This window comes from Aulonocara stuartgranti (assembly GCF_965226115.1).
Source record: "Aulonocara stuartgranti genome assembly, chromosome: 14".
Taxonomy (NCBI): Eukaryota; Metazoa; Chordata; class Actinopteri; order Cichliformes; family Cichlidae; genus Aulonocara; species Aulonocara stuartgranti.
In genome coordinates this window covers 6,018,138-6,031,797 of record NC_138950.1, presented here as the reverse complement: position 1 = coordinate 6,031,797, position 13,660 = coordinate 6,018,138, and the positions used below count along the sequence as shown (strand labels likewise).

At 39.2% G+C, this 13,660-nt stretch overlaps 1 protein-coding gene across 5 annotated transcripts in view; it reads left to right on the top strand.

Annotated features, from left to right (window-relative positions):
• Positions 1 to 11,099, top strand: part of caln1 (calneuron 1) — a 58,044-nt gene extending 46,945 nt beyond the window's left edge. For all 5 annotated transcript variants that reach the window (XM_082503386.1, XM_082503385.1, XM_082503384.1 and 2 more), the window contains 2 exons: positions 996 to 1,152; positions 7,386 to 11,099. In XM_082503386.1, coding sequence (XP_082359512.1) covers positions 996 to 1,152; positions 7,386 to 7,513 — 285 coding nt within the window. In that variant the 3' untranslated portion in view covers positions 7,514 to 11,099. The remainder of the gene's footprint in view (positions 1 to 995; positions 1,153 to 7,385) is intronic.
• The last annotated feature ends 2,561 nt before the right edge of the window (positions 11,100 to 13,660 follow it).

Below are 13,660 nucleotides of genomic sequence, written 5' to 3'. Positions count from 1 at the left end.
ATACTTAATGACATGGTGTAATATGTTATCTGTTGTTAATCTGATGCTGCACTTACCAAAATTTAAGACCAGAATAATTTTGTAATATCCTGATACATGAAACCTGGGAATTGAAAGCAGATGCATTTTGCTTTTACCATGACTTTCTTAATCCATTCATTCTTTTCTGTAGCTCTATAAACTAAAAGTGTTACCAAATTTTTATTCCTACATGTGCACAATGGACACAACATCAATATAGGAACAATATACGTTGCCTTTGTTGAAAGTAAATATCAGTGAGTTTATACAAGCGTTTAGACGAATTCAGAGGAACTCGCTGTCCTCGCAACTGGCTCGGGACACACTGCTCTTTGTGATTTCATTATGAGTCAGGTTTGTATCATAGTCCGGCTCTGAAGCTTTTCTTGTTGCAGAATAAAAAGTAAATTAAATTATCCTACTGCTCCTAAGTAAAGCACTGCTTTCCAGCAAAGCATCGCTCGCCAGCAAGATCTTCTTGATCTGACCTTCAGACACCTCTGGTTTAAAAGTGGGTGTGTCTGTAAACACTCAAACAGAACCATAAATCAGCCACTCTTTGAACATAACTCTACCTCATTCAATTTAATCAATGCATCAGCGTTACGCAATGCTCAGATTAAAGTAAATGTATAGGAGTGACATCTGTAAGATGTACAGGGACGTACTGGAACATGAAGAGTGATTTATTCATTTGAACTTTTTGTCCTTTCTTACAGGGAACATCACTTATTGTAAGTCGCCCTAAGCAAAAATCTACTCAGATTTCTTTTTTTCTTTTTTGTACTCCCCAGCTTAGGGCGATAGAGACTGTATTTGTAATGTTTTATTGAGGTTTGCAGTCTAGTGGAACTCCTAGTGGAAGGATTGTGTCACGCACTACCCTGCCAGGCACGTACGGCAAGCTTATTTATGTGAAGGGAAAATGGTCTCTTTCTTTTTAAAAATCTCCTCCTCATCTCTTTCTCCCTCAGTTCGACATGCAGAGAATCACCCTGGAGGAGCTGAAACACATCCTGTTCTGCGCCTTCCGTGACCACCTCACCATGAAGGACATTGAGAACATCATCATCAATGAGGAAGAAAGCCTAAAGGAAAACTCTGGCAACTGTCAGACAGAGTTTGAGGGAGGTGAGCTGAATTCCCTGAGCTGGCTTTGCACATAGGCACGAAGATATATATATATATATATGCCGGCGTGTGTGTGTGTTGGGCTAGTCGTGTGTAGGTAGAGACAGAGAAAGTAATCCATTCTGTCAGGAAGAATTTGATCTGTCTCATTGAGATCTAAAGCCAACACAGTCACAGCACACCTGCTGATTTATTAATTTGGGGGCTTTCGTGGGAACTGGTGTCAGCTGGTCACCTGTTTAGAAGCGGCACAGATGAAATATACATGAATTCACTCTGCAGAACTATCCAAGATCCATCCAAGATTCATGGATATCAGAGCAGCAGAGCGTATTATAAGACTTTCACTCTTATCATAAAAACAGGAAATGCAATTGTTTCTTTCAAAACCATTTAAAATGTTTTTTAAATGCCAGGTTTGGAGTCAGATTTGATGAATCATCCCTTTCAGTCATCTCTGCTTTGGGTGCTGAGAGAAATACATTTTAAACAGACCACAAAGTGACTCAATTTGCATAAAACATTTGCAGTTTGAAATGAAATGAAACTTGGCAGTGTTTTGTCACAGCACTCGGCATTCAGGCCAGGCAGTTCTGAGCATGTATGTGGGGGGGATCGTGTTAATAATCATCTGTTTGGCTGTAACTGAACAGATGCTCTGCAAGCGAGAGATATGTTCAAGCAAACTTTGTTACTAGAATGTATTTATCTTCTGCTCCCCACTTAAAAAAGCTTCAGCCTCTTCAAAACTGCACATAAAAAGTTATGTTTTGGAATTTTTTCCCCAGTTTCTCACCTAAACTCATGTGTCTATTCAGCCTTGTTACATTTTAGCATGTGCAAATTAATTGATTCCATGTGTGTTTTGAAAGCAGATTAAAAAATGGCATCTATTGTGTTTCAACACCAGAAACATGACTTTTAGAAGCACAGAAATCTGAGTCATAACACCAGCAGCTTCTACATGTCCCAAAGCAGCGTCCCAGCCTGCTTCGTTATGCAGTGAGTCTGTGCTTATCAGTCTCTTAGGTTAATACTGTGTGAATTAAATTCCAATGTGTTGAGATTTGTCTTTGTAGCCACGGCCGTTTATATTTCTTCTGTGGACCAAAATGACTCTCAGAAGCATAAGAGACTTTAATGTCTCTCACAAACACACGTGCCTGTGAATAAAAAAGGGATTTACTAGGCCAACACTGGTGTCACTGAGAATGGACAAAGATTGTACAAGCACTTTATCAAGCTCTTAAAACTGGTGTAGAGTGATGACAACATGATGACCCTACTAGGTTTATGATTAAGGCTGCCCACTGCAGAATCTATTGAGCCCAAGGTCTTCAAGTACCACCTGCCACACAGGGACACCAAAAAAGTGCTCAGTCATGGAGAAATCGATACATCAAGTCATGGTGTGATTCATACTGAATACGATTCATCATGCTACACTTGTGCTTATTACTTCAGCTTTCTGATATATGAGGTAGCACAAGAGGCAGTTGATTTCCCTCTGGCTTTTCCTCGTTCTGGATCAATATGGTGGGAGGCTGAAAAACAACTGGAAAAAAATGTAACCACTGATCCATAGAAGTTCACCAGACGCTGATTCATTGCTGAACAAATTGCACCAATAGCATAAACATGCTGGAGCTGCAGCAGCCATCCAGAGTGCCACTTGCAAGTGTGGAAATCAACTGCGATCCATGAATGTCACAGCTGCCTCACAGGTGTGGAGATTTAAGGGCATATAGATTGAATCTCTATATTGCATACGCTGGTTAGTTTGTGCACTTGCGCTATGTAAGGTGTGATTTCTGACTTTTTCAAAATATCAGCGTTGTTGTTGCTGCTTTCAGCATAAAAGAAAAATCCCCCTGGAACACATTTAACAGGTTCAACTAAAAAGCAACTAAATTACGCAGCAATTCCCAGTTTAGCCCTCAAAACTCTCTTTTAACTCGCTTTCCTTTTTTAATGCCTTTATCACCATTTTGCACCACAGATTCTGCTAAAGGCTTCAGGGCGATTGTGGCTCAAGAGTTGGCTGTTCGTCTTGTAATCGGAAGGTTGCCAGTTTGAGCCCCTGGCTCGGACAGTCTCGGTCGTTGTGTCCTTGGGCAAGACACTTCACCTACCGCCTACTGGTGATGGCCAGAAGGGCTGATGGCGCCATATGGCAGCCTCGCCTCTGTCAGTGCGCCCCAGGCCAGCTGTGGCTACAACTGTAGCAGTGTGTGAGAGTGAATGAATAGTGGTATTGTAAAGCGCTTTGAGGGGTCCCGAAAAGCGCTATATAAATGCAATCCATTATTATTATTAAAGCATTTTGTGTGCTTTATTAAACCTCAACTCTTCAACTGCAGCCTACAGCCTGACCTGCTCATATTTAATTTGTGACAAATATGTTTATAATATTTATTGTGACAAATCATACTTTTGCACCACCGTTCTTTTGTAGCCATGAGGTTGGGAATCTATTACCTTTTCAATATTTCTTAAACCTTCTTAATTAAAAATGCATGGTGTTTACAAGCAGTCAAGCACACATTTACTTTTCTGCAGGAGTCAATGTATTTTGATTCTTCTCAGTACTGAACAAGAAGAAATGTTGCTAGTAGCTGAACAAATACAAACAAATACAGAATCACTGCATCATAGTCTGCAAATGCTCTTTGATTGTCTTTTAATAGCAGTTTGGAAATCAGCATCACAACAGTAACAAGTGGAAGTGTCATAAATTAAACCAACACAGTATGGATGTCAGCTAAAGTTACCCCGCTGGATAAGGACAGAAGGATGAATGCATTAGTCAGCAGCCACTAAGCCACCGAGCACTTTATTACCTTGAGACCACAGTGGCCCGGAGAAAGTCCTCTGTGGATATTTGGCAGTTGTATCATTAGGCTGGGCGGCTGCAGAGGTGTTTTATGAGGCCGACATTGGATTCAGTTGACTGGACTTAGAACGATTGTCTAGACCACAACTCTCCTCCCATCTTCAGTCCAGCAGCTGAACACATGTTCTTTCCATTTGTACCCTGCTAGCTCATCCTCAGAGATGTATGTGAAAGATTGGGCAGATTTTGTTTAAGCAAGACTTTAAACGAAACTGATTTAACAAAAATTGTGACATGTGTAAAGTCCCTGAACTCTATTAACGCCATAAGATTTAATTGACTTGTTTGGAGCTGGTTGGGGATAAACTGCCTTCAGACGTTGTGGTAACATTCAACAATCACAGGCTCCTCTGAAGAAGAAGAAGAACTTAAAAGAAAGCAAATTTATGACTACAAAGCCGGGGAAGGCTATGAAAAAGATTTAAAAGCACTTCCAGCTTGCAATTTCCACTGTCCAAAATGTCTTTAAGAAATAGTAGCTTAGAGAGATGGTGGAAGTCGTGAAAAAATGGGAAACAGGAAGATTTAGCTGTCTGAAGACTCATGGTGCACTTCTCCACTGAAACTGCAAAACAATTAAAGATCATTTCACCTGCCAGCAGCGCTGTTTTGTAACAGATGAAGACTTTCATGTTGTGTCAGCAGTAGATTAAGATTTAGGGAAACAGGTTTATGGAGGGTAATACTGAGCGGAGAGTGATCTCTCTACCAGCTCCTTAATTTCCATCTATGTGACACAAATGTCTAACAGATGACACTGTGAATGTGAGTAACTGTCGGTGTCAGCATGCTGTTCCTCAAAAGAAGCAGCCAAAAGATCTGTTCTTAGAAAACTACCCTAAATTGTTTGTGTACAAGGAGCAAACCACATTTAGACTCTTCACTCACCCAGTGTTGGGTTATGTAACCTTGGCATTTCAGTTTGTGGTCTAAGATGTGGATAAAATGACAAGTTTTATATAAATTTGAAAGCCTGGAAAATAATTATTCAGCTCAAAATTGCCAAGTAATGAAACCACCTCAGCCAAAAATGATGCAGCCTTTTCTGTCCCACATTCCACATTTTCTTTGGAGCAGCACTCAAGAAGCATTTTTGATGACTTTTTTGTGTGAAAGTTAAGAATAGTGCCGTGTGTCTGCAGGTCTTTGGCTCAGCCTCCCTAATTACTGTGGCCCGGAAAATCATTTCACTCACTGCAGGGAGGATGAGCTGCTAAATAACTGGTCAGGGAAAGAAATTGATCGAGCCAGAAGTAAAAACCTGGCCTGCTGTTGTGAAAATGTGTGTCAGTTTGAAATCCCATTTCATGACCTTCAGTTCAGCATCCTGTCCTTTAGTCTAAACTCAGGGTTTATGGAGACGAGATTTTAAAATCCTGAGTTTGAGGTTTTTCGATGAAATACAGAAATCTCCCCCAAACACATTATACCCCCTCACTGCTCATTATTATACAATAATACTCTTCCTTCCTGTTTATGTGAATGAGTAGAAAAAATATTAAAACCTTCTCTCAGTGTGATGCGGTTAAAAAACAGCACAAACTGCAGCTTTCAAATGGCTCAAGAGTCGAATCGCTACCTTTCAGACAGTTTCAATTAAAATGAAAGAAAGAAAAGAAAATTATTACCTTTGAGAAGGTAATTAGGATTTTTTTTGCATGTATTAGACTATATTAGCCATGAATCTGGTGTTCCTGACTAAAGGTGACTGGGTGGGTTTTTCAGTCTGAGCCCCCGAGCTCTGAAACTCCCCTCTGGTAAGCTGCACAATAGCTGAAATCATTAAAAAATACTTTTTTTAAAAAATCTGTTTTTCTCCTCCAGTCCATGTTCTGTACTTTTCTTTGGGTTTTACTGACCCGTTTCTGCTGGTTTTATCTGAATATCTCATGTAAAGGAGTTATTTAAAGGTGCTTCAGGAAAAGAGTTGATATATAACGAGGTACAGCGAGCCTGTTTGACAGAGTTAAAAGGAAATGTTAGAATACATGCTATTTATTTAAATAATCCAATCTTTAGCTTAAAGATTCTCCTATCACTTTAAAGCCGCTAGACTAATTGGGCTCTGTTTTGTGAAATTTGGCTGTTGCTGTGATGTCTGGACCGCTGAGTTGTGGCTTAGTGGGCCTCTCTGTTGCTTCTTTCAGCTGGGATCCAGAGCAATAATTCTCCTTGTCATGGCCTATGGGAGATCACACCTCAGGGTTATTTCTTTTGTTCTCGGCTATAGTAAAACATTTCACAATAAATTATATTTATGTGCTGAACCCAATTCGAAGTAGGTTTGTTAATAAGTTATAAGTTAACGGAGGAAGCTGGGAAGGAAATGTGGAAGGTGGGGAGACAGGAAGGAAATTAATGCTAGAGATGGGAATGAAGGGAAGGGAGAGGGCACAAAAACAAGGAAGCTCACAAAGAGACTGAAGTAATGGACGAAGACGTAAAAAAAATTAAAGAAGAAAGGCTTCAAGAAAGAAGGGAAGGAAACAAAGAAGGGAAGAAGATCGGAAGGAAGGAAGGGATGGAGAGAGAGATGAAGAAGCTACCACTGGCTGCTCTCTTATTCAGGAGTCACCACATATTTGATTTGGCAGATTTTTCCAAATTAAATATTCATGCAACCCACAAAGGATTTGTGTGTCCTTCTGGGGTCAAGCTGGGAAATCTTTTGTTTGTTAGCCGATGAAGATGGTACGGATATGAGGAAAAGATGAAGATGGTTAGGAAACAAGGAAGTGAGAAAGGGAGGGACACATAGCAAACCAGGAGTGGAAGGAATGAGGTAGGAAATGAGGAAGAAAGGAACGGAGGCAAGGCGACCAGCGAGGAAGATGAAAAAAAAGAAGGAAAAGCCAATATCCTGAATGCTTCTTGTGCGTGGGTGTGCTCATATTCAGATCTTTTTCCTCCAAGCCCCAGAATTCAACATCTGCCCTCTAATAATCCGGACTCTTTCCACGTGGGACCATCCTTTGCTCTTGGTCCAAGCTGAGTTCTTATCCTCGACACCAAACCACAAAAAAGACAACAGAGCAAGACTTACATTTTAAGCATCTTAGGGCACTTTGTAATACTATTCAGCTTTGAATGGCATTAATCTTTCCTGGGAGAGAAGTGTTGACCAATGAGCTGAAAAAGTAACACTTCACAGCAAAATAAACCATTGAAAGTCTGATGTGTGTCAGTGAGCCCTCTGTTTTTCTTCATTATCGTTGTCTGGGCACAATAAATGATTTATCCAGAGTCTTATTAGAAGCAAAAGTGGTACCATCATTTAAATCTGCTTATTTTTTATTTATGTCCTTCATTTGTGTTTGTCCGCTTCTCACATCTCTTTCAGTTCACCCCTCAAAGAAGAACCGTCAGACGTGCGTGAGGAAGAGTCTCATCTGCGCCTTTGCCATGGCATTCATCATCAGTGTCATGCTCATCGCAGCCAATCAGATGCTGAGGAATGGCATGGAGTAGCTGTGCCCACTGTGAGCTGGAAACAAGCCAGCCTGCATGTGCATGCCAGTGGGTGAGGTCGTGTCCCTGTTGATTGGAAAAGAACTGCAAGGAGCAACGCTCGAAATAATCAACGAAATCTGTTTTTAAAATTGTTTTTAGTGTTTTTGAACGAGGGCCACGTCTCCACCCGACGTCCAATAAAACCATGAAGCCAGCATGAGGAGTCGCGCAGGACTCCTCCCCCTTTACTCTGACAGGGACACTCAAGGGCTGACATTACACATAACATACTGTTGTCTCTGTTTCCCTGGTGTAATAAAAAATAAATAAAAAATCCGACAACGATGCAGGAGTTAAGAGCTGTTCGCTTTCCCAGCAGCCGAAAGTGATGCACTTCTGCTGATCTGTCACCCACCAGAAGACTCACGAGCTATCAGGGCTGCAGTCTGGCTCCCAGGAGAGAAAGGAAGGAAGGAAATATTTGCCCTCTTATTAGTGCTCCTGAGAAAAGATGATGGCAAAGCTTGCCACCACTGAAGCAGGAGGATCTGTACAGGCCACAGCTTCTCTCACGTTATAATACTCCAGCACTCCATCTAACTACTCTCTGTGTGTGTGTGTGTGTGTGTGTGTGTGTGTGTGTGTGTGTGTGTGTGTGTGTGTGTGTGTGGTATACAGGTGTGAATCCATTGCATTCAACTGTGTCATAATGTGTAGGTGGAAATAGCGAGGATAATGGTAGAATCAGAGTGGCGAGACGTTTTTCCAGCTGAGAAAACTTGAATCTTGCCTTTTAATCTAAAAGTAAAATGTCTTGTGGCGTTGAAGCATTCAGGCTTCATGTCAGAGTTCCAGCACCATGTCTTTTGCTACTCTTTGATGACAAGGGACTGCTACCTAACCCTAACATATCACTGTTTTAAATACTTATTTAACCAAGATTTTATGATCTGGAAATACATCTGTGACACCATCATGTGGCATCGTCATCATAACTCGTTTAGGAAGAATACAACCAACCAAAGACAAGTCACCACCAAGAGAGTGATAAAGTGTTTCAGGGTGGATTTTTTTCATTTGAATTTTGGGTGTTTTTTGTTTTTTTTCTTGTCCTTTAAATCACCCCACATCAATTTAAAGAGTTCTTAATGCTGTGAAAAATTGCTGAGCAGTTCTAAAACCCAAATTTAAAAGTTTAGTATCATCATAAATGTGGTATATATTATTAAAATCAAAGGGTTTTTCAAAATTAACAAGGTACACTTAGATTTTTCAGCTGTATTAACTTAAATCTGGGTGGCTCCACAGTGTAGCGCTTTATGCATTATTTGCCTTCTAAACAAAAACTTTCAGGTTTGATCCCAGGAGGAGGTTTGAGTCCCTTCAGGGCTGCGTCAGGAGGAGCATCCATTATGGAAAAACTGACAAATCGAACATGTAGAGCTACCTGCTGCAGTGACACCTTGTGATTAAGGGAGCAGCTGAAAGTAGCTTGCATTATTTTAATCTTAATCCAGTCACACATGACTGGATTATCTGCAGAACCAAAACTGTACAGAATCCGCTGATTTATAAATCTTCTGATTTATAAACTATTTTTAAAAAATCCTTATTGATTTTAATTACTTTTCACAGCAAGAGTAACTAAAAGAGTCCACTCGTACTCTTGTTTTAGATAACTAGATCTTTATTTCTGTTCTTTAAAGATGCATAATGCTCTCTGTATCTGTTTGATCCTGGGAAATTTCCCTGGACATGACAGTTTTAGATCACACCTTCTGACCGCTTGAAGAAAAAAATCTGCAAATTAATTGATACTAATAACAGTTTTAAGTTGCAGCCCTTTGGCTGCAGAATAGACAGAATAAGAAAAATGTAATCATGTGCACATTAAATGCAGCTTCAAGGCTAGAACCCAACTTGTGTGGAAGAAAAACATGTCACTGACTCACTGACTCAAGTACTCACCATAATGAAGACTATATTTTATGACTACAGCGATAGAAGTCAAATCGTGCCACTCTTAAATAATTCGGAGGCAAAACAAACTCTCTAAGGCGATGTACAAACATTCTCACAGCACTGAATAATTTGACGGTTCCTCTCCCACCGAGGACAGCTCTGAACTCCTGCACTGACTCCCCCCCCAGGGGTCAGAAACACCCCTATTATCAAGTGCATGCGATCAAGTCAGTGTCTTCTGTAAATACTGTAACCCATGTCTGAAATGTCTCCAGTGTCTGTTGAAGTGTACAGTATCTGTGTGTGTGCATGACCGTCGGTGCTCTCTGCTCACTCGGGTTCAGAGGTACAGGGAGGAGGCTCAGCAGGAGTAGAGGCGGCTGCTTCATCACAAACATGCCAGGTGCAGGCGGTAAAGGCCCTTTCTGTTTCCTCTCAACCCTCCTGCCAAAGCCATAGAACTCTGCCGAGGTGAACCAGACAACACAATATAGACATTTTTCCCTGTTCCTACATGGAAACACAAGATCAAACGGGCATTTTTTTTTTTGGCATAAATATGTATATCATATCGGACTCAGTTTGTTCCTGTTATTGTTTTTGCACTGTACCTGTCATCCATTCCAGTGAAACGATGCAGAAGGTTGTAGGTTTGTGCAATAGTGCCATCTAGAGGTGAAGTAACATCACACTGGCCGTGCTCTTGTCTCGTCACGGTGTTTGCGTGTTTCTCCCTCTCTGCACACTCATGGGAATGTGCTGTCAGGCAGGACTCAGCGTTATATTCACAATATGTGGAAAATATATTGATATTGAATGTTCAAATATGAGGATATGTATAATGTATAGGTTGACTTTGCTCTACCTACACTTCTGGCAGAGCAGCACTTGCAATGCGAACACATAATTAAACGGTGTATTTATAGGAACAGATTTCTTGCCTATGGCAGACAAAGTGATTTTAAACGTGTAAAAGGTTTCATTCACAGATGATTTATTACTATCGCACCCTGGAGACTTCATAAAGAGCACTGCTGCAAAAGCAGCCTAAACAAACTTGTACAGTAGGTCACGCTGGTTTAGTTTTTCATCAAAATGCTTTTTTTCTTTTACTATTATTTTTGAAAACGTTACAGCACTGGTGGACATTTCCTACCAAAAAAGAACTAGACACTACTGTTATGTAGTGGTTAATTGGAAAACTGTTTTATCACGAATTTCTTATTTAGAAATAATTAAAATTTTATTTGATGTTTTTTTTTTTTTTTTGGGATGGATACTGTTATTGCAGTGATGCTGTAATTAAACTGTCTTCACCCCAGTAGAATGATTGCATGACTCCATCACTGAAGTGGATGGTTTGTTTTGGAGGGGAAACGCACAGTGTCTCTTTAGTAGCATGGTGGTTGGATCCCACATTTGTTTCTTATGTAACATTGTAAATAGCTACTAAGACAGCATATCTATTGGACAAGCACATATTATACATACTTTGCACGTGCAGTATTTAAACATGTAGGCTAGAGAATGACTTTCAGTTGTACTATTTATTAGAGGAATACTAATTATCACTGTAAATATGAAAATCTGTACAAAACATCAAAGCATTAAGAATACTTGCAATAAAAAGACATTTTCTAAATGGTGCTGTTTGTCTTATTATGCAGTAGACTTGAGATCTCAGTAGTTATTAGTTCAAGATCAGGACACAGTGTTTAAGGGATTGTACATTTCAAAATATAATTTACTTTGAAGCTATCTGATCCTATGCCATGACATTTAAAACATTAACATAATGCTCACTTAAATAAAAAAAAATCTCTCACTTTGTGATTTTTAAAAAAGCAAATAGAATGCATTTATCAAACACTTTTAGTTAATGTTTGTTATGGAGTACTGGCAGAAATCTTTAGCCATTCCTCGTTGCCTCAGGGGCAATGATTTATTTGAACATGTGCAAACATAAATGGAAATATACGTAAAATAGAGTTTATAACAATATAACAAGCTTGAAAGTCAATATTTGGCATTGTAACTGTTATTCTTCAGTTCTAGTTTTCTTGTCATTTCCACAGGAACAGTTTTCCAGGCTTCTTGAAGGATATTCAGAGCTCGTCTTTGGGTGTTGTCCGCCTTTTGTTCCGTTCTCGTGTCACAATTATCCCACACTGCTTCAGTAATATTGAGGTCCGGGCTCTGGGGAGGCCAAGCCATGACTGATGCTGTTCTATTGTATGTTTTTCTATCCAGGTATACTTTTACTGTATTGACAGTGTTTTGGGGATCATTGCTATCCTGAAAAATGATGCATTTGCCAATCATATGCTTTCCAAATGGCATTACATTGTGGATTAAAATCCATTGTTACTTTTCTATATTCAAGATTCCATCAATCAAGAGTTTCCCATCCTTAAGAATAGCTGCTTCTTCTTCTAACAATTTCTGACAAGGGTTCAGCAAACGGTAGATGAATCAGCTGAAGGGCTAGATGCACCTTTCAGGTCCTGTGTTGGGTCTTAACTCGATTTTTCCCTCTTATTTCTTAAGGACATGACTTTCAGATATTGTTAATATGCTGTAGAGGGTGTGTGTGGTTGAAAGGCAAGGCCTGAAGAGGAAATGAGGGTTAGGTGAGAGGAATGGTGGAAACATTGGGGTAAAACATGGATTCACTTATTATTAATTATTAAACACTTATTATTAATGGAGCAGTAACACTGAGAAAAAAATCATCAAACTTTTACTCCTACTGACAAAATTAATCAAAAGCATTTTTAACTATGCACATTAAAAGTACTATTGAATGGGAAAAATCACATCTATCTGGATTTCTTTGCTTGTTGATTTCCAAACTAATATAAGTATTTTTCTGTACCTTTGCACTGATTTTCCCCTTTAACTGAATTTATCCTGCCAATGCTTTTTTGCATGTGCCATTTGCTGCCAGAAATCAGATCATCTTTTTCATATAAATCTATGTACAAAAAAAACAAATGTAACCATCCCCCTTTTAAAGCTGGAATCGGTCTTTGACTTTTCCTTTATTCTTCATTGCTGTATTACCTTTCCTCCTTCTGACCTTACTCTTTATGGCCACTTTTAGCATAAATATAGCATCTGGTTTAGCAAACCTTATAAAGGGAAAATTGATCTGAGGAATGGGAACAAAGCAAAAGTCATCATGAACGTGTCAGTTGAGGCTGTTAATCAGTGGGATACTGCAGGTCACCCTGCTTAAAAGCAGTCCAAATCCCTCTTTACGTGAAGCCTTTGCTTTTATTATATACTTCATGTAACATATCATATTTATTTCTAACCACCATGACACCACAAGAGGGAAGCATTAGGCACTGAGATGGTGAAACTGCAACTGATAAAAATGCAGTTCATACATATAATGCAGCAAGCTAATCGATCTGTTGAAATTCACAAACACTTCTGCAGAGTAGATACATTCATTTCATTTTGTAGAATAAAAATATAATTTCCTGCCTTGTTTAGTATCACTATAATAGAAGGACACCGGCGCTAACAGCACCCTGAAATCTACTCTGCAACAGCAATGAAACAATGATGGAGATAGAAAGATAAAAACCATACCATAGAACCTTATTTTGGTGCAAAGTCAGCAAATTTTATAATTTATAAATTTTTCAATTTTATATTTTATATTCCCCTTGCCATAAGAGCTGGGTAACACCCAAATTTCTCATCTGTGCAGTATTAAAGGTTTATTCTATTCTATTCTAAAACTTTAAAACTGTTTTTATTCTAGTATATGACTTTTATGATCACTGAAATTAAAGTTAATATAGATATAGCTTAAAAATAATTGGACAAATAAGTGCCTGGAGATGTTACCAAAATGGCTCCAGAGTGTGAGAACATGTTTAGTACAAAAGAAAGAAGAAACAGATTTTGGTTCTCACTGTGAAGTGAGGATATAGTATAAAAATAATTGGTATCAATAGCTTTTACTCAACAATGAACACATAAGGTGAAGTAAACGTAAATCACAGTCTGATAAAACCCTTTAATAAAGCACATTCAGTACATGTTCTGAAGCTATTACTCTGGCTCTGTTTGGGGTCATTGTCACGCTACAGAATGAACTTAAGCGATCTGATTATTTTGCATGATAAAAGATCTAATTGTAGTTCTAGTCTCTAGTTTTGACACGCTCTCTGCAAAAAAAACCCCAAA